The sequence below is a fragment of the Microcebus murinus genome, chromosome 10 (assembly GCF_040939455.1).
Source record: "Microcebus murinus isolate Inina chromosome 10, M.murinus_Inina_mat1.0, whole genome shotgun sequence".
NCBI lineage: Eukaryota > Metazoa > Chordata > Mammalia > Primates > Cheirogaleidae > Microcebus > Microcebus murinus.
The window spans coordinates 97,113,078-97,137,757 of NC_134113.1; the positions used below are offsets into that span (position 1 = coordinate 97,113,078).

The 24,680-nt window shown below is 49.2% G+C and overlaps 2 protein-coding genes across 2 annotated transcripts in view; both read right to left on the reverse strand.

Moving 5' to 3' along the window:
* The window catches only part of NDUFA9 (NADH:ubiquinone oxidoreductase subunit A9), a 449,537-nt gene that overhangs the window by 332,569 nt on the left and 92,288 nt on the right, over nucleotides 1–24,680 (reverse strand). The gene's annotated exons all lie outside the window — the stretch shown is intronic.
* CCND2 (cyclin D2) overlaps nucleotides 57–24,680 on the reverse strand; it is a 28,144-nt gene continuing 3,520 nt past the window's right edge. The window contains exons 3-5 of the mRNA XM_012783145.3: nucleotides 22,968–23,127; nucleotides 13,656–13,804; nucleotides 57–3,650 (exon numbers count right to left, since the gene is read on the reverse strand). Coding sequence (XP_012638599.1) covers nucleotides 3,501–3,650; nucleotides 13,656–13,804; nucleotides 22,968–23,127 — 459 coding nt within the window. The 3' untranslated portion in view covers nucleotides 57–3,500. The remainder of the gene's footprint in view (nucleotides 3,651–13,655; nucleotides 13,805–22,967; nucleotides 23,128–24,680) is intronic.

A 24,680-nucleotide genomic window follows, 5' to 3' on the forward strand; every position in this document is an offset into this window, starting at 1 on the left:
CAACATAGCCCCCAATGATGGAGAAAAAACAAAGAAGAGGAAGTAAAGAAGAGATGAAAAAACAACAAAGTAGAAAAAGACCAGACTAGATTTGGAACCCCTTTAGTGGGAGGGGAGAAATAAGAAAAAAAAAAAAAAAGAGCAAGTTCAAATCCATGTGGAGACTTGAACCCCTCTGGAACAAAAACTCCAACAAGGAGACCAAGATCCAGGGAGAGGGCATCGGTCACTTGAGCAAATCCAGGATTCCTTCTTCTGTTTAAGTGGGGAGCAGGCAGAAAAGCCAAATCGCCCAGCACCCGGCAGCAGCCCCACACCCACATCACACTAGGCCCCCAGGGCGGGAAAGAAAAAGCCAGAAGGACCCATGGGCCCGGGGGCTACAGAAGAGTGGAGAGTCACAGACTGCAAGTGCCTGTTCCTTTCCTCCTTGAGTTCTTTCACCTGCTGCTTCTGATTAAGCACAAGAGTTGGTCACTGTAAAATGAATTTGCACCTCATTTTCTCTTTAGGCACAAAAACTCCCACAAACTCCTGGGACTAGGCTTTCCCCATTCTGTGGGACTCCTTGGGGCCCAGAATCATGTGCTATGCAAAGTGGGCTCTTGATAAAACACTGGCCAACTGGCTGGCTGCTCAACTTTCTTCATCACAACTTCAGAATTCACCACCCACCGTCCCACCAGAAATTCCCTAGAATTTTAGGGTCATGCTAACTCACAAAGTCCTGAACCCTTCTAAACACACTTCACAAGAGACTGACTCATCTGGAATTTCATCTCTGCAGAGAAACAGCCTCTTTATCTGCCTCCAGCTACCATCCCATACCCATCTGACCCATTTTTTCTATCATGCCAACTCAATGTGATTTTAAAACCTAAAACCCATTTAGTGCTTCCGCAGAGGACCTGGCCTTGCACAATGCTTGCCTGTGCAGTGAGAGACAGGAGGGGGAGAAAGCACCACCAACGCTGCACGCTGCAGATTCATCTACCCACAGATTCAGACCTAGGAAAACGTCAGAGATGATCCCAGACTGGGAGTGTCCATGCCAGGGAACGGAAGAGATACACGGAAAACTGTCAAGATGAAAGGGCCCCACACACATGAAAGCCCTGTGTTTGAAAAAGCTGCCAGAGGAGGATCTCCAACAGCCTGCTGGAATCTTTTGAGTTTGTTTCCTGATACCTGGTACCTAAGTGCAAATTATGACTTCCTAGTCCGCTGCATAAATGTTTGTGTTGAATGTCTGCCTTGCAGGGGAGAGAGGATCCCTTGGTTCAATGTATTTTTTCCATCATGATGAGGATACCGGAGTCACAATGGGAGCCTGATGGCCTTCGTGATGGAAAAGATACCCGGGGGTGAGACCCTGGGCCAAATCCACCCTGCCTTCCATCCGAGAGGGCCAGCGCCCCACCGGCTCACCTTGCGTGTTCCTCACACTAATGGGCTCCCAAGCAGAAACTGTATGGCTGTGAGGTATTATGAAAACAAAAATGTGAATCATTGTCTTTTGTAGTTATTGATTTTGTCCAGTAAACCTGAGGTAAAGAATACTCTGTCTTTGAAGAATGTGATCAGAGAAAAAAACCCCAAAAAACCAAAAAGAAAAAACAATCATGAATATGCTACCGGAAGAAAACAAACTATGGAAGGGCTTTTCCAGTACGAAGAACTCATATCTCAACCATCTACTTCAGGAATTGGAATTTAAGCAGTAAAATAATATATTATAAAAATGTTTATAAAATAGCAGCACACTCTGTGAAACATTACAGCTAGGTACTGTTAATGTGAATAAGGATGAACGATCTTAGCTTTTTAGCAGCGCAAAAAAAAATAATAAAAAAACTGAACAAAATAAAATGAAAAATAAGAGACCCTTAGATTTTTCTCCGTCTTCATCCCTCATACTATGAAACAAGGCAGAATCTGTGTATAAAATTATTCTTCAAAGTAGCCCTGTTCTGATTTTTCTTTTTTACTTAAAAAATGCAAATATTTTAACAAATAGCTTCATTACCTGTCAATTACAATTGTGCAAAAAAAAAAAAAAGTTGTTGCTCCAACATCTTTGCTAACTGAATGCCTCTAAGAAGTGGAGAGGAAAAAAAAAATTCAAGTACGCTGAATACAACTTTGCAATAAAATTAACAGAAAACGGAAAAGGGAACAAAATGCCACACCTGATGTTCAGCTGTCTTCCTTTGCACTAGCAATAACTTTTCTTTCCATGTCCAAAGGAGAGTATATAGATGGGAATTAAGATGTGCCATAAAAATGGTAACATCTTTGTTTTTAGGCTTTTCTGAGGAATGTTGTGATGGGAATGTCAGCAGAAAGGGTGTCTCTCGAGTCCTGGTAGGGGCACCAGAACTACGTACCAGAGAATGTCAGATACCAGAAGTGAATAGGGACCTACACTGGGGCAGGACAGGAAGGGACAAAGAGAAGAGGGAAGGAGTATTCAGCATGATTTGCATAAACCATCCCATCTATCCCTCGAGAACAATTTTTCAAAGTGCTTTTCGAATGGAATGGTTTATAACAATGCTAAACTGTGAACCAGACATGCCAATCAGCACCAAAAATTAGTTTTTCCTAATAAGGGATGCCAAGGTCACATTACCCTCTTGAATACAGTAAGAGAAAAGATTGCATTCCAGATCCCGCCCTTGGTCTCCATCTGTCCCCATTTCATCTGAGTTTTGGTTACGGCCCATAGCTAAGTTATCCCCATTGGATAACAGTATGGTGGTGTCTGCAACGAACCACGTTTGGAAGAAGAAGCAGGAAGGATATCACAAAACGGGAAACCTAGGAACCAATTGCCTGTGTCCAACTGGCAAAGTAAAACATTTTTTAGGTAGCAGCTACTGTAGACAACAAAAGGACATAATACAGAGATCTGACAATACTCTTGGCTTAGTGACGGGTGGTTGAGAGCGAAGTTGCTTCTAAGTCCAAAATGGTTCAATCATGTTGAGAGATTGTTTTGTACTCCCTCCCCATCGTGTCCCTCCTTATTTCTAATTCCTTCTTGAGTTCATTGCTTTGCAATCTAATCATGCCATAAATGGCGTACACAATTCCTGGAAATTATACTAAAACGGGTGTATGTGCTAGTTCATAACATGAAAAAAAAAGTCTCCTCTAATTTGTTCCCATATTGCAGGCGTACATACTTTCTAGCTACTCTGCAGGTTTTCCTGTAAGCATTTTACTATTGCTTTTATATAGTCAAACAATAACTGTTCGCATATACAGGGGATTCCCTTATGTTGTACTTTGAATAGGCACCAAATGCTTTTAATTATTCTGTTTTTATAGGACCTTTTTCTCTCACTTCTAAAAGATCTTTAAATATGATCTAGGTGGGGGGCAGAATTTTTTTTTTTTTTAAGTTTCATCCTAAAACACAAAGAACAAAACATAACCAGAGAGAAGGAGAGAGCAGATTACGAATGCGCCTCTCTCTTTCGGCCCGAATGGCATCCTCACAGGTCAATATCCCGCACGTCTGTAGGGGTGCTGGCTTGGTCCAGTTCATCCTCCGACTTGGATCCATCACGCTGGTCCTGGCGGTACTGCTGCAGGCTATTGAGAAGCACCGCCTCAATCTGCTCCTGGCAGGCTTTGAGACAATCCTAGAGGAAGAATAGTCCAGACCAGAGCTGTTAGCAAGGTAAACAGGGCACACAGCATTTTATGAAGAAAACATATATAATCCAGCTTGCATAATTTCATGCTAGTTTTCCAGAACACACAAAGGTGAAGTAAAGGAGAAATGTTCTTGAGGTGCCACGGAACCTCACTATTCCAAGTGGGGTCCCCAGGCTGGCAGCATTGGCATCACATGGGAGCTTGGAAACAGAATCTCAGCCAACTGCAGACCAAGCTAATCGGAATCTGTGTTTCAGCGGAGCCCAGATGATTCATATTTTGAGGAGCACTGGTCCAGATGACGGTCTACTTATGGCCTGTACTGGCTGGTTGGTAACCAGATGCTTTCTGCCCGGGAAAGTTGGGAGGTGGCAGAGAAAAGGGGATGGCCACTGGAGGTGCCGCAGTATTGGCAAACTCAGCCCCAAGGGACACATAAGAAGGAAGACAATGGACTGAACTGTGCTGACCCTCACCTACATTGAGTAAGCCCTTAAAAACAAAAAAAATCTCTGATTTTCTGCTTATTTACCACTTCCTTAACCCTCATAAAAATACAATGCAGAGTGTTTACAAAATTCTGGACACCCGAGCTGTCTGACTTGGGAATAAACAAGAACATGCACTGCACTGCTTTAATATTAGTCTATATTTGGTAGGGGAAATTCAGAGTGTGCTTGCCCTATGCAGATGCTTCTCTTAGGTGGGTGGCATGGAATTCGATGGCAAGGCACAGATGTCACTAGGAAGGGACTGTGCTCACACTGGTAAGTGGGCGATAGCTGAAGTCCTGCTGCCAGGAGGTATTTTGCAGCCTCTGCCCTCTGCCAGGTGACCTTTCTTCCCTCTCTCTTAAGAAGCATATATGTTAGCTAAATATGCTAAATTGAACCTCCCTGTGTCTTTCCACAGTTGAATATACACTTCCCCCCCTTTTGTGTGTATCACTGTGCAATTTTCACCTAGAGGATACGATCTTGTCAAGCATTCTTTATTTTTCAAAGATCTAAAATAAAGTTGGAATTAATTACTAATGCACAAAAATTTTCTAATTACTAATGCACCCTAAATTTTCCTTTCCTATCTCTCATCTATTCCACATTTCAAACTACGGCTTTATTTTTTTAAGAAATAATTCTAAAAGACAAACTACAGCTTTTACTGAAAATTAAGATTAGGAATGACAGCAGACTGAGATCTAAAGGCAGAAAAGAAATATCACCTGTAACTTACAGTAGAGTGAAGAAAAGAGGGAGGGTGGTATTTGCTGCCCACCCACCACTCTTGCAGGTAGCAGCTAAGTTATTTAACTTTCCTGATCTCAGCTTCCCCATCTGTAGAGTAAGGATAACAAAACACTCAAAGAGTCAAGAGCAACTGGGATAATATATGTGCAGTGCTATGTGGCAGTCCAATAAATGATCACTACTTATTATGGATAACGACAAATCAGTCCTGGAATCCGATTCTTTAGATTTCTTTGAAATGAGGTATGGATTAGCACTAACTCGCTCAAGACTGGTGAAGGGTCCGCTGTGTCCAGCGCTGGGGAGAGTGCTGAACAAGACAGGTGTGACCGGCAGTGACGGTCTCTGTACCACCCTGAACAAAGACGAGATGGAGCCAGACGCGGGCAGCCAGGGACCAGCTAACATCGCTGAAACGTTTCTGTGGAATCTCCTGGCCACATCCTCTACCCCAGGTGACCCCCTTGACCAGTGATTAGAATCTCCTGGGCCTCGTCCCCCTCCTCCCTGCTGGGCTCTTCCAAGGCCCGTGGCATTGTATGCTCACAAGTCACTACTTGCTAGGCGGTAAAGACTAAAGGTACAATGTTTCTGGGTGCACTTGCATTTCAGTAGATGTTTGAAAACCTTAAAGCCTTATAATCTAAAACAATCAATCTTTTTTTTTTCTTCATCTTTTGAGACAGAGTCTCACTCTGTTCCCCGGGGTAGAGTGCTATGGTATCAGCCTCGCTCACAGCAACCTCAAACTCCTGGGCTCAAGCGATTCTTCTGCCTCAGCCTCCCAAGTAGCTGGGACTATAGGCATGTGTCACCATGCCCGGCTAATTATATATATATATATGTTTACTTGGCCGATTAATTTCTTTTTATTTTTATAGTACAGACAGGGTCTCACTCTTGCTCAGGCTGGTTTCGAACTCCTGACCTTGAGCAATCCCCCCGCCTTAACCTCCCACAGTGCTAGGATTACAGGCATAAGCCACCGTGCCTGGCTTAAAACAATTAATCTTAAATACAGAATCAAAGCTAATGTGGGGTGAACACGTAAGGCCAAACTGACTACAGTCAAAACGACTGTGGAACGTCCTTAGGAAGGTCCTACATCTGAGATGGACAGTGAGTTTCATCGTCCGTTTTTCTTGTAATGCTTGAATAGATAGTTCTTTCTTCATCTGAGCAGCATGTGAGGAGCTGATGTGTTCAGAGGGGCCGTGCTGGAGGGTAATACCCATCTCTAAGTGCCAGAAGCATCGTGGTGTGATGAGTCGCCCACCCCACGGGACGTGGCGGAGCTGAGACAGGGACGGCGGCACCCTATGTCACATCCCATCCACCCTCCCTCACCCACTGCAGACTCACTGAGCAGAATGTTGGGCCTCAGAATTTAAAGTCATGTTATTTTCTTCTTTCTCTATTTTTCTTGCACAGTAATCAACTAAATCCAAAAAGCTAACATGTGATGCTCCTCAATCATGCTTCAGAAGGGGATGTTTACAATTTTTTTCCAGGAGGCAGGGGGAATGAATCAGAGCACTTCTACGCCATGGAGGTGGTAACTATATACTTGCCTCCAACTGATACTTTTTCACAGAAGACAAATCCTACCCAAAGAATAAGGCCTAAAAGCTTTTATCTAAGAAGGATGGGCCAGGTGCAATGGTTTGTACCTGTAATCCCAACACTTTGGGAGGCCGAGGTGGGAGGATTGCTTGAGCCCAGGAGTTCGAGACCAGCCTGGGCAACATAGTGAGACCCCCATCTCTACAAAGAAACTAACTGGGCATGGTGGTACATGTCTGTAATCCCAGCTACTTGGGAGGCTGAGCCAGGAGGATCACTGGAGCCCAATGTGGAGGTTACAGTGAGGTATGAATGTATCACATCACTTCAGCCTGGGCAACAGAGCGAGACACTGCCACTGAAAAAATAATAATAAAATAAAAAATTAAAAGACAGCAGGATTCTCAGGTGATTGACGGACTGTGTGTGTGTGTGTGTGTGTGTGAAAGAGAGAGGTGTGGACAGACAATAGCTCTGAACCATTAAGTTAAAAGAGAAATGCCTATCAGGTGACAGCAATGTGGTGTGTTTAAATCAAAGAGGGCTGGACATGGCACAGCTGCCTGGCGACTACTTCCCGACGTGCAGCGTGTGGAAGACCTTGCTCCTAGACAAGAAAACCTAGTGCTCCGCCAGTCCCGCCTGGCTCTCCCTCCTCAGAGGCTCTGCTCTGACCCCACAGTGAGGTAACCTGGGGCAGCGCATCTGCTACCCCAACAAGGTGGCGTCAGTGCATTCACCACCCAGGACGGTCCTCCCGGTGGGGAGCCCAGGCTGCAGAGGCTAAAGAACTTGACTTCAGGCCATGTAGAGCCTTCCCTTTCGGGTCACCAATGTTCCTACTTTTCCTGCTCTTTGGCCTTCCCTTCCAGCAGGGACCTTAAAGGATCGGTTCTGAGAAAACTCTGTGGGGAGGACTGGGACATTCGGCAGTCACTTCTCCTGGACTTTCAGAGCCACAGGACTCGAGATAACGTGTGTGAAGAGTCAAACTGACATATGTTCCAGCCGAAACGTGCGCACAGGCCGTTGCGAACAAAATGGAGGGAGATTTGTAGATTTCATGCAAAGTGCATACTCTCTCCTTCCTTCAGTCAGCCCCACCTTAATGTCAGTCCAAAGCACACTGACCATGCGAGCTTTGTCCTCGACCCTCTGACTGGAAGACAACAGGACGACTGAGGTGGTTACCCTGGGGATGGGGGACCCCCAGTTCCCTGCTCTGCTCTCTTGTAGACTCACCTGTGACACAGCAGGACACTTAACCTCTCCGGGGTCTCCGCCTAACCCTCCTTCAGGTCCTACTTCCCTCTAACTTGGCAATTATTAGCTCAACTTTCAACTACATGAACCCCTCACTCTCAGCTCAGCAAGATGAACAACAGTTTCCTGAGGGCAAGGGCCTGTCTCGCATAAACAACGTGGAGCGCTCCCCTAAGACAGTGGGGAGAGAATCGGCACCCCCTTCCTGGAGACAGAGCTCACTCACTGCACCGCAACACCCTCCTTTATCAGGCAGGAACCCTTCTTGGATTCCGAAGGGACACGTGAACTGAGCTGGTGGAGAGTGTACCTACTCCACAGAGCCCCCTTCTTGCCCACAGCAGGAGGGCAGGAGAATGCATGGGACTGGGGTAGGGGCAGTGACCAGGAGGAAAGAAGACCCCTGCCTCACAGCCAACCAGGCTGCTTCTGCTAGAGGGTCATGTCAAGAGAAGAGTGGAGTTAAGAGTATTTCCAAAGGGGCAGGATTATAAGATAGCACACACAAATAGCCACAGAATCAGACAATCTGGAGGTCCGAGGAGCATTTGGAGATCAAACAGCCAAATGCTCTCATTTTCTGGTGAGAGAACTAAAGCCTGGAGAACTGAAGAGGCTCGCTCAGTTAAAAGCTGAGCCTGGCTTTAAAAAGGACAAGCCTCTAATTTCAGAACTCTTTTTTCCTATATACCTCTGCTTTTTCTAGGCTCTAAGTAAACGCACACAGGCCAGAGAATCTCTAAGAAAGGGAGACGCAGCCCAAGTGGCTGGGGGTTGGGGCGAGGGAGGCGGCAGCGCCTCCAATCAAAAGACGCTGTGCGCATGTACAGGGCGGCAGCTCCAAGACATCAGCTTCCCGGCAGCCTCCAACAGCACCAGCCGCTGTGTTAAGATGCCCCAAATTAAGCTGATTAAAAGGGAAGCCATAATGCTCGTCTGTCAGCCTGGACAGGTGGCACTCCGCAGCGCTGGAGGTCGGGCAACCCTCCAAGGGCTGTGATGATAGGCCCCTCGCCTCCTTCCCTCCTGCGCCCCCGCCCCAGCCCAGCCCTGACAGCAGTGTTTGTGATCTCCGGCTCCGTACAAGGGCCTCTGACTTCCTCTGCTTGCTGGCTCAGCTCGGCGCCCTGCACCCTCCTCTGCCTCCATGAATGGGCTGACGGAACTCCTACCATTAGCCCTCAGTGTCACTGCATCACTCTATTGTCACCACACACGCACTGCACTCAACAGGGGGACAAAGGGCTGAATGAGCCCCAGACCCGCAGCCAACTCAGGCAGAGACAACTTAGGAAACTATCTCATTCTTCCTTTCTTCACAGGCCGTTTGGCTTATTTCCTTGCATACCAAATGAGGCCGGAGAGAGCGGAGGCAGGAGCGGGAGGCATCAGCTCCCAATGCGATTCCGCCTCCCCGCCCCCAGCTCCCCAGCAAGGCTCACAGGCTCCCAGCCCGGCCCGGGGCACGACACCGGGCCCCTGCGAGTGGCATGTTGTCGCCATTGAGACGTCTTCCCTGCACTGCGAATTGTTTTTTAATAGCCCGCCGACAACCAGGACCATAAACTGCCAGGATAGCCCTAAGGAAGGGACTTTGGAAGCTTCTCTGGGCAATATTTAAGAGTTCTGATCTAACCTCGCCAGAAAAGACCAGTATAATGACCAGATGACAAGGGTCTGTATCTGTCCTGTTCAATAGCTTCCAGTAACTTCACTTACGGCCTGCGAGCCTCAATTTCACCTTTCGGTTAGTGAATTTGTGGAGCTGTGCCCTGTGGAATGGACTGACCTGCTCGAAGGTAAAGTCAGGTCAAACTCAGGATCCTGACATCTAACTAATGTCTAAAAAAGACACAGCTTTCCAAAGGACACAGGGAGGCCAGCAAATCAGAAACACACTGGAAACCCATCTGCCTGCGCTTTGTCCTTCGCTCCTTCCTCCCTCCGTCCCTCCCTCTCTTCCGCGTCACCCCGACGCCTCTGCCAGGGGCTCTGCAGAAAGAGCTGAGTAAAAGCTGGGGCTTATTCAAGAGGTTCTATAGACAAGGAACAGTGAGATAAACGCTGGCACCCAGCCCGAGCGGAGTGCAGAGGGGACGGAAGAAGACCCAGTCCGCCTGAGGAAGCAGGACAAGGGTCACCGGGGACCCAGGACGGCACCTCCCAACCCACCCTGGGCACCGGAAGCCCCGTAGAAGTTTCCCCACAGCCAGAACTGCCCCTGTGGCGTGTCTGTTTTTAGCAACTCTTTACGGCTGGAAGGAAAAAGTACTTAAAATATACCACCCTCTGAGACTTTTATTCCCTGTAAAACTGTCAGGCTCCTCACTCAGCTTTCTCTTTGGAATGAAGCGTTCCAGTTTATTTTGGCAACCAGAGGAGCAACAAAGACCGACTTTCTCAGAGCCGCACGGGCCCCTCCTATCAGAGCTATCTGTGCCGCCAAAGAGCCAGAGAAACTCATCTGGCGTCTCACACGAATCCAGGGGACTCTCTTTCAACAGCCTGATCCCTGGCAGTCCGTGGCCTACCACCCAGAGCGCTAGGGACACTGTAAGTTTGAAGTGATCATAAATAACAAGGTGCCAGCGTAGAACGGCAGGGGCTCCAGGATAAACTGCCAGCAATTCCTACTCGTCGGTGTAGGAGGGCCAGGGGGCAAAGTGTGGCCCGGTGCACGTGTGCATGTGACTTCTCCAAGGGAGAGCTCACGCAAACTTATGGGCGTTTCATAGCGTGCCCTGAGGACGTTTTACATACATCACACGTGCACGTGCACATATGTATGTACACATACATCTACAAATGTGTGTATGTGTATACACACACATATACATTTTATCATGGTAAAATGTACATAACACCAATTTAGCATTTTTAAATGTACAGTGGCATTAAGTTCATTCCCACTGGTGTGTAGCCACAAGAATTCTCCATCTCCAGAATTTATGCATCATGCCAAACTGAACTCCGCAGACCTTAAACACTAACTCCCCATCCTCCCCTCCCCTTGAGCCCTGAGTAATCTTTACTCTACTTTCAGTCTCTATGCATCTGACTATCCTAGGTTCCTTGGCTAAGTACAATCATACGGTATTTGTCTTTTCATGACTGGCTAATTTTCCTTAGCACAATGCCCCATGGCTGATCCATGTTATAGCATGTATCAGAATTTCATTTCTTTTTAAGGCTGAGTAATACTCCGTTGCATGTACACAGGTTTTGTTTCTCCATTCTGATGATTCAGTGCACATTTTTCTAATGCCAGGTTTACTCTGCTGAGAGGCCTGTGTTTCACATTAGGCCTATGAGCTCCTTCTTTCCAGTTGATTTCCTGCTGCATTTATAGCTCCCAGCACATTACTTAGCATTCATCCATTCACTTGCAGTCTTCATCTGCTAGAGTTTTGCATGCTCTGTTCTTGGTTCTCCACACAACTGCTAAGTTCCTTGAATGCAGGAACCTCGCCCTCCCTTATCCATGCGCCGCCCCCTACCCAACCTCCCGCATGGGGCCTGAGGAGCCACAGCCTGCTCACCCCCACACCTCACGTCAGGGCAGTCCGCAACAACCGAGGCTTCAGTAAACACTTCCAGAAATGAATGGAGGGAGAGTGCTTGAAATATGCCGCTTCTTGACTCGTGAAATGGTAAACGGGGCTCGGGAAGCAAAACTCACCTCTGTCCAAATGCTAACGCATTCCAAATTCTAGTCCTTTCACTCTCCTGCACTCTGAGCTTCGGCTCTTTAGAGAAGACAAGCCGTCGGATGGGAGGAGACCGAGTACTTGTGGAATTATGTGCGCACAGGGCGGCTCCAGCCTTTCCCCACGAACACTCCAAGCGCTCGCAGGGAGAGGGCGAGCAAGCCCCTGGGGTACTAGAAGTAAGCATGGAACTCACCGAGGTCTCAAATTTTTACTTGAAAATGTGGTATGAATTTTACACTCTACTCTGTTCACACTTGGTTTTTAATGTTAAGATGTTTCACTAGCCCCACTGGTGTGAAGGAGGCATATATATGCATTCCCCATGAAGGAACAGGGTACCGACTCAACAGCTGGGCTGTGCAGGAGGACACAGCTCAGCGGCTTTGTAGCCCTCTAGCCCCGTCCGACAGCTGACTTGAACGCACTGGCTACGTGGTATCTGAAGGGCACGCAGTGTCTCCAGTACGAAATGACAGGCTGGTTTGCAGTCTGAAAAGCAAGGCACAGTGCAAGAGCCTCAGTGGCAATCCCCAGTGACTTCTGTCCATGTGAAACCAGTAAGGGGGACAAAGAGATGTGGGAGAAGGCTGGATGCCGGGCGGGGTGGTCAGCCCATCAGAGCAGGTCTATAAATATCTGAAAGAGGTTACCATGCCTCGGGGGTCAACCCCCTGTCCCTGACATTTCTGTCTCCAGGGATGAGGAAGGGCTTGTTCTAAACTGGCTGGGAGTCCTACTTGTAAGGCAGCCTTAATAGGAGACACTGAGAAAAGGAAGGAAGCGTACCATTTCTATAAATATGAAGTTCTGCCCACGATTTTTCTCTGGAGAATTAGAAAAGCATTCTCCATGCTGCAGTGGAGGGGTCTTTTCAATCTGCATTTTGGAGCCCTTGTGTAAAAAGCATATGTTTTGGAGCCAGCATTTTAAGACCACATCTAAGAACTGTTTCAGAGGAGGAGCCAGGACTTGTTCTGTTCGGCCCTTCAACTCCCCCTGTGCCACCTCTCCGAGCTGGCCATGAACGCCAGGGCGGAACACAGGCGGGCAGGGGAGAAGGCCGCGAGCAGCAGCCGTAGGCTCTCTGAGGTTTAACCTTCTGCTCAGGCATCCCATGTGAGGCCTCCGCCGCAGGCCTGCGAGTCACATGATCCCGCAACTCAATAAATTCCCACACAGGGCACTCTGAATCCCCCTGGACCATCCGGAGGGTGTCATGGTGAAGTTCCTCGCATTCCTGAGCCTTTCCATGGTGATGCACGACAGCCTCAGAGCCAACGCTCCTCTAGAGCTGCCTTTAAACCAGAAGCTTTTCTCAAGCCCAAAGACCTCGGGCGCTGCAGCAAGGGTGCAGTGTGAAGTGTCCAGGCTGGAGTCGGAGCTTGGAGGTGCTAGCCCCAGCTCTGCCACTGCCCCTCACTAGGCTGGAGGGGCAGCCCCATGTGCCTCCTGTGGGAAATACAGCCTCTGCTTCCCTGACCTCGCAGAACCATCTGGCTCAGACACCCCAGGACTGCAGTGTGCCACCAGTTGAAATCAAGGTCTCAGAGCCTCAAATTCTGGCAGCCAGAAATAATAGCCTGTGGGCCATCCACCGCATGTATAGAATGGGAAAAATCTATAGCTACTAAGTTTCTTGAGTTTGTATGGTAATTTATCTTTTAAAAGTGCTTTTCGACCCATCGCTACATTGAACAAAGTGACAAGGCACAGGAGTGATGGAAAGGTTTTGCCAGGGCTGGACACCATTCTCACTGTGAGCGCCTTGTGTCTCCGTGCCCTCCACTGCAGCTGCCTCCTAGCTGTAGCTGTCCCTTCTCCTTTCTGTGCCTGACAGCCTCGGTGTGTCTGAGCAGACACGCGAGCTACATGTGGAGCACAGCAGCCCCACAACGTGTACAAATATGGAAATGAAGCAACAATTCAGACCCACTGGGAAGCCCACGCTGCAGAGGAAAATTAGTAAACAGGCCTCCTGCCCTCCCTGGGCCTGCTTGCTGAGTTCTTTTCTGTACTTTATGGTGCACAGGCTTTCAAAGCCTTAAGAGAAGGCATCACCTGCTGAATTTTGTGCAACCATGGATGTTGACCTTCGAAAAGAGAAACCAAAAAAATGCCTCCAACACATCATGATTAAATCAGTTTTCTCTTTCCCTGAGCTGAGAAGAGACATCTGGTCTGAACCAAGAAGGTGGTCGCCACCTACCACATCCGTGTTGGTGATCTTGGCCAGCAGCTCAGTCAGGGCATCGCAAGTGAGCGAGCTCACTTCCTCATCCTGCTGGAGCCCACAGATGGCTGCCCCCACACTTCCAGTTGCGATCATGGATGGCGGGTACATGGCAAACTTGAAGTCTGCAAGGAGGAAGAGGCAGAAGGTCAGGGCACAGGGAGAATGTGGATGCAGGAGCCCCCCAGCCTGCAGATACTCAGAAATAGGATGGTGGAGAGTCAGCTGTACTCGGACCCCTTCCACTATAGGCACGTTCTCCCTGAAGTCCTTCCTTCAGACAAGAAGCTTTTTACTTATTTGCCATCACCGTGGCTGTTCCAGATTTACAAGTGAGGAGACTGAGCAAGGAAGGAAGAGAGGTTATCTGAGTGCTCAGAATGAATTCACAGAGGACAAAGGCTCCAACTCCCTAAGCTCCACAATCCAGCGAGGGGTTAAGCATGTGCAAGGTGCTATTCTGAGCACCAGCTGGGGCAGCAGTGTGAGCAAGACATGGTCTCCTCTGGAGGTGATGGTGAGAACAGAGCAGGGGAGGCCCGAGGCGAGCACAGATGAGATACCCCATGTGCTGTGCAAGTGAAATAAACCAAGGGCTCCAAATGTTGGAAGGAGAAAAAGGTAAAAGGAAGTGGGGGAATCAGGCAAAAATTTTAGGAAGATAATCCACATGGGATCTTGCCATATTCTCTGGTTAAGTATCAAGGACTAACATGGCCCCAAACAAAGATTTGATTAAAAAAAGGAAACGAAGTGAGAGAAGCAGCAATGCAGGGAATGAGTGAGTGGGGACCGAGTTCCCCCAATTACTTCTGGCCCAACGGCAAGGATCAGGCAGAGGACAGGGCTTTAGTCAAGCGCCAAAGGTGACCACAGTGTCCTTATCAGATGCATAACTTGGTCTGGACTTTATGACTCATGGGCCTGATGGCACCATTCTCTTGCTAGGAAAAAAAGTGGTTTGCTACACAGAAGAGCAAAATAAGGATAAATTTGAGGGTCCTAACCCCCTCCACTTCCAATTCTCTGAGGGCAAATACAGAGGATGCTCCTGTGAACTAGAAGGCTCAGCCTGGGAGACCAAACACCTCGTTTTCCTCCGAGCTCTCCCCAAGGGGGCTGAGTGACCACGCCCCAGTGACTGCTCAGTCCATGCCGGAGACATGAGGATAGCCACACCTTCCACCTGTTACTGCCGCTAACGGCTACCGATTACCAATACGTACAGTGCCTTATACGTTCCATACTGTTTAATTCACATTTCAATCATACAAGGTGCACCCAAATATCCCCCTAATGTTGTGAATGAGAAATCTGAGACTTCTGAGAGTTTAAGGTGCCCCTGCCTTGTGTTGATAAGTTAGAGAGGTTACAGTTTTATCAGTCATCCTAGGGACAAGACAGTCCTGGAATGGAGCAAATCTTGCAGCGTGCACTACCTCTTGTCTCGGCATGACTCCAGGGAATTTACTGAATGGAGAAGTGGAAGGTGCGTGTAGGGGCCAGGAAAAATATTAGATTGATTCTACGAAATAAAAGCCCTCCCCGCAGTATTTCCCCTTCTTCCTGTATGAGGCTCTACCATGGAAACATTTTCCACGGCAGCACAAGTGGTGAGCCCATCGCCCCCAGCATCACATCAGCAGCGATCGACATGGGTGGCTGAGTGGTGGGCACGTCCCCTCCCCTCCCATCTCGGCTGAATCCCATGAACTTGGAGCAGGCCGGGCCGTCTGCCTGTCTCCTTGGCTTGCTTTCCTTCGCCCCTTCACCAGCTCCTCCTCTTGAGGGCCGTATGTTACAGGGCTGTGCCCCAGCCTGCTGGGCACCAGCTCCTCCTCTGCCTTCTCTGTCCCCTGGACGGTGTGACAAAGCAACCTCCTGCCTCCTGCTCTGCTGTAGGTCTCTCCCACATGGGTCACAGGAGAGCGTTTCTCTGCCCAATAACCTCGTTAGCTCCCCCCTGTGACATTCACAACACAAGGAGGCAGGCAGCCCATGGCCCTGGGCCCACAAAGACCCTGGGTGGGAGCATCTGGCAGGGAAGGGGAAGGAAAGGATCCCGGCCCTCGCTTCCCTCTGCCACAGGCCTAGCCCAAGAAGCACCCCTCACACCAGCAGAGCTTTGTTGTTCCACTACTAGCAAAACCAACCTTATTTTTAGCATAGGAATTAACTCCTGGAAGCCAGTGGGCATGTCCAGAACAGGCATGAGAGCTGCACAGGGTGACACTACCTCCCTCTGTGCTTTACTAAGAAAATGTTCACTGTCCCCTCTGGGGGACACTGCCCTCTGGAACAGGGGAAGAGGGGAACACTGCGCAGGAACTAGTCTCTCTCTCAGCAGCTCAGAGTGGCACCAGCAGGGCAGAGTGCTCCCACGGCAAGACAAGTAGAGCTGCTGGAGGCCAGGCTGGCTGCAGCGCCGTATTTCTGCTCCGCTACAGCTGGAGACCAGCGTCTTCCTCTGCACCCCAGATAACTGAGGCAACACCAGCACGAGAGCTGGGTCTAGACTGTGGGGCTGTGGCCAAGTCACTTCCTCCCTACAAGCCCCTGGATTCCCACTTGTCTCTTACTAAAGGGTTGGGTTAGATCAGTGTTTTTTCAAACTTCCAGTTGCAACTCATTCAGGGGTCATGAAATTCATTTGTGGGTCATGACCGGCATTTTTTGTTGTTCTTATTTAATGGAATAGCGTAGGGCAGAAAGTATCAGAAGGCACTACATGTAGCAAAAGCAAATATTGTTCAGGGAAACTTTTGTATCAGTTTGATGTATTTGTACCCGTAGCCTGAGTTGTGTCATAAAACATATTTCTTCCTTCGTGGCTCAGGTCAAAGAGTTTATAGATAGTAGGCAGGATAAATTCCCAGGTGCCTTCCAACTCTGCTTAGCTCTTACTTGAGGGTCTGAAAGGGGAATGACTCCCACGGAAGAGAACAAGAGACAACAGAATATAGCACAAGCACCCTTCTCCACAGAGCAGCGCTACTTCTGCATGGCACCAGGCACTGCCCCAGGACCACCCTCAAAGACACACTCCTTCACCGGCAGGGGAACAGCAGAGAGAAAAACACAAATGAAATATCATTTCATTTTTGTAGTAGCTTCATCCTTGTACTAGCTCTAGTCAGCCAACCTGAACTCACTGGTGGAAAACTCCACCCAGCCTACGCAGCCATTCCTGGCTTCCTGGCTATCCAACAGGATGGAGAAATGTTCACAATACACACTTGGAAGAAGGGAGCAGAAAATCAAATTGCATGCATGCATGCAGGCTATGATGAAGATTGTGACTGTCCATAAATATGTATATAAATACATATACACACATGCATATGGATGAACTAGAAGGATACAGAGAAAACGAAACCTATCCTGTTAGGTGGGAGAAACATGCATAAGCATGTAAAATTTTCTTTTCATGGTATTTTAATAAATAAAAACCAGGTAAGAATCTCTCAGAAGTTTCTAAGTAAAAAATGCCAACAAGCTGTACAAAAGGCACACTTAGGGGTGAGGGTCTATCCTCTTCACCCACCTGGACAGGTGAGATGTTTGTGACTTCTGACGTCCCTCCTGCTCCTGCAGCTGAGTGGGAAGTGATGCACTGATCAGAGACTGATTCCGATCAAGTCATCACAATGTGTTCCTCCCTGCTCTGAGCAGCATGGATGAGTCCCCGAAAATATAAAGCATTGTTCCTGCTTCAAGGAAGACACCAGTCTTCTTAAGGCCAGGGTACCAATTCATTAGACAGTAACACAACACAGCATGGTGCACTATAAATGGCCAGGTGCATACTGCATGGTAGCTTCTAAAGGAACTTCTCACAGAAAGGAGGCATCTAGCAGAGGGAGCCCAGAGATATCTCTTAGGAAGACTCTCCATTTGGACAACAGGGCCAAGGACTCTGAGTGGGAAGGTGAGTGCACGCAGGTTGGATGGCCTCCACTGGGTGCCAGCTCCTACCATGCACAGTGGGGGCCTGGGCCCACTCCAGGCGGCTGCATCTGGGCATCCGAGCAACGCAGGAGGAGCCACACACCTTGCCATGAGGGACAGACATTGGCCCAGGGCCTTGAGCTCTGGCTTACCTCCCACACCAAACTAGAACTCCAAAACAATGCAGTTTACTGCTCCAGAGTGTAAGCTCTGGAGTCAGCCTGGGATTGAACTCTGTCCAACCACCTACAAATTGTGTAAAGATGAGCAAGTTACCTAACTCCTCCCGAGTCTCCATTTTCTCACCTGCAAATGAGGAGAATAATTATACCTGCCTCACCGTGGTGCTCTGAGGATTAACTAAAACAACCCATGTAAAAGCACAGTGCCTGGTTCATGGTAAGTAATAAATGCCACTGTCACCCTCACCATTCTCACTACTGGAACTTCCTGCGGGATTGTGGATCCCTGGAATGCAGGCAGATGCACAGAGCAGGCCACGAATACTGGGGCCAGGAAAATTGAGAGCTCTGTACTTCCTGGGGATTCTTCTACTATCCAGTTGTGTATGTGTCCCATAAATGGCCCCATCAAAGCCTCCTGTTGCTTTGTCGGGAGTGGGAGAAAGGGAGGCCCCACAGAGAGATGGAAAAAAAACACACAAAAACACAGTGAATGAAAGACAGACGTTGGCAATTACATTCCTAGCACACCCCAAATTCATTAAGACGTGGTTCACCCAGAGGGGGGAACAATGCACACATGCGAGGAGCCGCTGGCGTCCCCCTCTGCCCTGGCCAGGTGGCGGAGGCCAGGGACACACCTGGGGGGAATCCAAGCTCTACGGACAAGCACCGCTCGCAGCCCTGGAGTGTTTGCATGCTTGTTCACGGTGGTGGTGGTGATAGTGAGACATTAATAAAAACGAACTTAAAATTTATCTGTTTCAAACATCTCCTTTTACAGGTGACTTGATGAAATCCTGGGAGATTAAGTGATTTGTCTAATGTCACTCACTGTGAGTGTTAGGCCTGGGGGAAGATGGAGACTTTCGGACTCTGGATCCAGAGCTCTTCATAACTTACCAGAAGTTGAACAGCTCCTCAAGGTCACCCCCCACATGCCACAAAGAATGCAGGGTAGTCTTTTGTATCACATGGAAGAAGAGTCCCTCAGGAGTCAAAACGGTCCTAGTCCCAGCCAAGGCACCAGCAAGCTCCCAAGGATGACACAGGAGCCCCTAGGGGTCCCACTGGGCTCCCGCTCCCCAATCTGGGTGCCCTGTATTCACCAACTTGGGATCAGCATTTCTTAGTGCCCAGTTAAGGTCAGCACTGATCATTTTGGCCTTAAGTACAGGAATGACTGCTGTGCTTTTCTCCACCACAAGGGGGGGAGAGAGAGAGACTGACTGGCTCCAGGCAGAGGGGGGGAAGCCCAGGTCAGGCTTTCCCCCTCCCCCTCAAAGGGGCCAGAACCCAGGCATCCACTGGCCAGCGAATGAATGACCTACACACCTCATCTGCCCCAAAGGAGGGTCAGCACACCCTGTGCTTGTGGGGCAGGCCTGCCATGACAAGCCAGCGCCAGTGCAACTCCACAGGCCTCGCGGAGGACACGGCAGCCTGCTACTCACGCATCTCCCAGTAGATGGGAAGTGAGATAGCCAGCACCACACTGCCTGTCCCCACGGGTGCTGGCGGAAGCACCGAGGCTCCTGGTTCAACAAGCCACTTCCCCTCAGCCCATGACCTCTCAGCTGTGGAGGCAGCTCAGCGGCTCACAAGTGGAAAGATGAGTTTCAATTCTCCCTTCTCAGCACGCACCAGGGTGCAGCTCCCATTCTGGATCAAGGACCAGGTCACCTAACTTCTCTGGACCACACTGTCCCCCTAGAACTTTGGGGATGGAAAATAAAGAAGCACCTACAGGCAGGCCCGGGGCACCGGGAAAGCACGATGGGTCACTGTCAACTCTGGGCTCAGGCCTCAGGCTGGGGAGGCCTGGAGGGGGCTCCTTGTGTGGGGTACAAACAGCAATGCGCAGCATCTTAAAGTGGGCTCCCAGTGCAAAAAAGGGGGATGTGGGGTGCCTGGGGCGGGAAGGTAGGCGCCTCCTCGAGCCCCACGCCAAATTCAAATTCAGTGCCATTGGCTCTTCTGGACTAACTGGAATCGTCTATTGAACACAATATCACGTCTCAAGAATCTCCCAACACCAGAGTGCGATCATGAGTCATCTCAGAGGGTCTTCTTCCCTCATTTGCAGGCTGGGGGCTCTTGTCGGCAGAGCTGCAGCCAGAGGCACTAAGGCCGTCCTGCTTCCCCAGCATCAAACGTGCCAGGAGCTGCAGCTATGAAGATCCCCGCCACCTCTGCGTGTCGCCACTGCCCGGGACCTGCGGGACAGGGACACCAGGCAGCTTGAGGCCATCTCTCCCCAAGAAGCCATTCCAGGCTGAGCAGGGAAGGGCATAAGGGCCCCTCTCTGCCTTGCTGCCGTCTTACCACGGAGCCCTGTAAAGGAAGACCGCTGCTCCACTACCCCTCCTGCGGCCCCTCTGCGCTCTCCCGCTCTCTCTCCTCCCCTTTCACACACACATACGCTCTCCACACACTCTGCAGAACGACTGCCAGCTCTTTCACAACCAGCTTTTCCCATCAACCAGCCAGCCACACAGCCAGAAGGCTGGCTACCCTGGACCCCCGCTCCCATCCCCCGTGGGCCTCCAGACGCTGGCTGCAGGTGCTTCGTCAGCTTCAGGGCAGAACGTCCAGGACTGGTGGGAAGGAGGTGTGACATGTCAGGAGCAGAGCTCAGGCTGGAGGCTCTCCATGTCTCCTACCTTTGGTCCTCAGCTACCCAGCACCTGCTGCTTGCCAGACACGGTCCTGGGCACTTGCCTATTTATCAAACCCTGGCCACAGAGTGCGGAATCTCATCTCCCTAGAAGCCCTCAGTGTTCATGCTACCAGGCCGACTACTGAAAGCTCCATGAAGAGGAAGTCTCTATGACTCGGGCACTTGCAGAGATCCAAGTGCCCATCAGGGAGAAAGAAATGCCTTGCTAGGTGGCCCATCCTTCCCAGACCCAGGAAAATGTCTGAGAACCTCCCTCTGCTCTGAGTAGTCCATGCCTGAGGCTCAGGACTTGGCACATGGTTTTCATTTGGTCAGAGGTGTTTGTTCTCTTATCCTTCCCCAACCCCAGACCAAAGGTAGCTCAACGCCCCCAAAAGGCAGCCTTCATGACTGCTTCTGTCTCCCTCCGGACCTCTGTCCTCAGTCCCTGAATCCCAAGCTCCCTACTCTGGCCCCAAAGTTGGCAGCCAGCCCAAAGATCTAGGCTAGAAGGCCACCGATGGGGGATGGGATCCCCAGTTTTAGAGAATGGGCCTAGACAGAATCTGGGGATCTGCCCACACTTGGGTAATTCCACCCAGCACCCCAACCCCAATCAGAGATCAGAGAGGAGGAAGGGGGTGGATAGACCCTGAAAGATCTGTTGGTCAAGAGATGACGTCAAAGCAGAATTCTGGCTATCAACAGCTGGGCAATGGGGTAGTTCAGGGTCGGAGGCAGCTGTCCTAGGGCCAGAGAAGGCCTGTCTGCCCCTCACCCACAGTGAATTATGGCAAGAGAAGAAAGGGCTGAGCCTGGGAGACAAAATGACAGGTCAATGGGGGACTGACCTCTCGGGCCCAGGCCAGGTGGCAGGAGAAGGGAAGGAAGCCAAAGAACCACTACTGTCCAAGAGGCAGCAAGGGTCCACAGCAGCTCCCAAACCTGCCCCGCCCAGGGCGGCAGGAAGGGCAACTGCCTCTCCCACAAAGGCACACAGGCACATGTGCACGCCATGAGGCCCGACCTGGGTCCAGAAGGGCAGAACTAAAGAACACCAGCAAGTGGAAACCTGTCCTCTGGACTCCAGAGTAGAAGGCTCGGACCCCTACACTCAAGCCAGCAGGTGCAGAGTGCAGGGTCCTGCCAGAAACAGGGGAGGGCAGCCAGAGCAGGGAAGGCATCACATCCACCTTGGCTGGAACAGTTAAAACCAGGGTTAAAACAGGAGATGGCAGCATTTTCACAATTAGTACCATGGCATGTATGACCTGCACATCTCCTGGTTCACAAAACACTTCCACATGCATCATGTCTTTCTGATTTTAATTTTCCTACCACTCTGAAAAGGCTACAGGCTGCTGCATCAACAGGTGTGTTTTTCAGACGGGGAAGCTGGGGTTCAGAGAGGTTGAACAGCCTGTCCGAGGTCACCCAGTGAAAAGTAGCAAAGCCTGACCTTTTGACTGGGAACACAGAGCATGTACACTATATTGCATATTATATAATCATCTGTACAAACTCAGAGTAACATGTAACAAGGTATTGAAAAAAGTTAACTGCTGAGTCCCACCTATATAATTTAACCACTCTTGGCAATTGGGGATGAACCACCCCAAAAGGTCTGCCCAAATGGTCAGTTTTTTAACTAATGTTTCTGGTTATGAAAACACGAACTCCTGACACCTCTCCCCCAGGTGATTAAGTTTCCAGGGTCTGTACCATTGTCACTACCAAGAGGAGAAACAGGCCAGGGTTCAGTTTAGCAAGACAACACTGCCTTGAGTTTATTAGGAAAACTGGAGCAAATGGGCAAGTAGGAACTATGTATCAACTGTGGGAGCAACACGGTGGGCAGGAAGCTTTTAACATGGAAAAAGCCAGTTATACCTGCCATGTCAAGCACTGCAGCCAAAAGCAAAACATGGCCACGTGAAGTGAGGGCATCAGAACCCAGCACTGAGCAAGCAGACCCTTCCTGAAAGCCACTCCCCCGTCCAGCACTAAGTGCCCTGTGGTGAAAAAGGATTCCTTTGGTCTCCCTTACCACTTACCAGGGCAGGCGCACATTTATCTTGACGTTGTTCCTTTAACCTATATTTGCCCCTCCCATCCCCAAATTTCCGCTTGGGCTTATCTCCAAGCCACCCTTTTCCTCAAAAGATTAAAGATTTAAATGCAACCAGTGAGCAGTATATATAATCTTCAAAGAGCACTTTAGACATCATAAAGAATATTTTAACAGGCACTAATTTTTTTCCCCTTGCCACACCTGTCCTCATAAACCATTTATGAGTTTAGCAGTGAAAGAGATTATAGCAGCTTGGATAAAGTTAAAGAAAAAGCAACCTCGGAATGAAACTCCGGACTCTAGATGACTCAAGACCACCCCTCCACTACACCTCCCAATTAACATGAACGTTTGTACCACCTTTTGCCTCCCCCAGGACAGCTCCCAAAGAGCTCCTGGTCCTCCCTCCCAGCCCAGCCTGGTCTTACCGGTGGCACACAGGGCGATGAAGGTGTGCGCGTGCTTGCGGATCAGAGATTGCTTCTCTCTCTGCTGGGGCAACTTGCGCAGGATGTGCTCGATGAAGTCATGAGGAGTGACAGCAGCCAGGTTCCACTTCAACTTCCCCAGCACCACCAGTTCCCACTCCTGGCAAAGGAGGCAAGGAAGGGAAGAGTATAAAACCCACAGGCCAACCTGGTGGCAGGCGCTGGGGGCTGGGATCCAGACCAGTTTTAATGATGCTCATTAGGACGTGGCTGCTAGATTGTAAGGCGGGCCCATTTGTCAACGTGCCCATAAAGCTTTGAAGTTGTTGATGGCTCTTCTTATGTTTCAAATGTTAGGCTCAACTGAAAATAATGAGAACCCAGGTAGCGGCTGCCAAGATTCTATTTTCTTCTATTTCTTTCCCCCTCCAGCTCCCCAAGCCCCCAAATCCTGACTTCCACGCAATACTGCTGCCTGCCCACCCAGAAAGTTGTACCTACAATAAGATACGGCCAAGGTCATTGTGGCCCTTTGGTAGTAATTTATTGTATATGTCTCTATCACTGGATTAATAGTCTTTTTAATCCTCATGGAAAAATGATGCATGCAGATAAAGCTCAAAATAAGGTTCCTTGGCCCAACTCCTTAGCAACCAATTAGCTTGCTTTTACTTGGTGCCAAAAAGTACCATTTTTCTCTTTGCTGTTAAAACTTTCCCCTTTGACACATCATGCAGAAATCTTTGGGATGTGACACTCAGCCCTTTCACCTAAATGTTTCACAGGCCTTTGTCATAATGACTAAAGGACCGGATGGTCATTAGCAACCCCATTTTGCAGATGGAGGTGATTTGGGGCAAGGTGAAGGTGTTTGTTCTTGGTCACAGAATCCCCCAGTCCAAGTCCTGGGAGGACACAACCCTGTCTCCTTTGGGACCAGCAGCATATCTGATGAAAAATCTTGTTTCTCTCCTTTATTGAGACACTTATGGGAAATTGTGCTCAAAGGGAAACAGTTCAAGAATAAAAATTTAAATTTATGTATGTGTAGTCAGGAAGAGAATATGCTTATCAATCAGTCATCTTCAGAAGAATGAGACACAGGGACCAGCTCACCAGTGCACTCCACTTTCCCATTCATCCTAAGAATCTGGAATCTCTTCCACGTGTAAGTCAAGGGCCAGATGCTACCAGAGCCCAGCCCTCAGGCTGCAGTGCTAACGGGCTATGTAGCCCTTCCCCTCCCAGGCCTCCGCTTTCTCTCAGCTTTCTCATTCATATAGCAGGAGGACACCTCCACATCCCAACTTCTGGGAGAAAGAGACAGGGAGTGGAGAAAAAAAAGCCAAGTTTATTTGGAGCAATATAAGTGAGCTAGTCCTGGAAAAAGTAGGGTGTCCTGAAGAACCCCTCAGTCTACCATCATGTTAAAAATAAATAAACCAAATGAAGATTAGTTTTCCGCTCTCCCATGAAAAAAAGAGATTGATCTACAATTCTAACAATTTTTTCTTTACAAGCTTTAAAATCTGCCTTGTCTTTTTAAAGAGATTGATCTCCAATTCTAACAATTTTTTCTTTACAAGCTTTAAAATCTGCCTTGTCTTTTTATGGAGAGACTAAGCCAGCATCTTCAAAGGTGCCTCTAAGTCCCAACCCTTCCTTCTCAAAGGGTATGGTGAGTCCAAGCCACTCTTCTTGCACCATTATTAA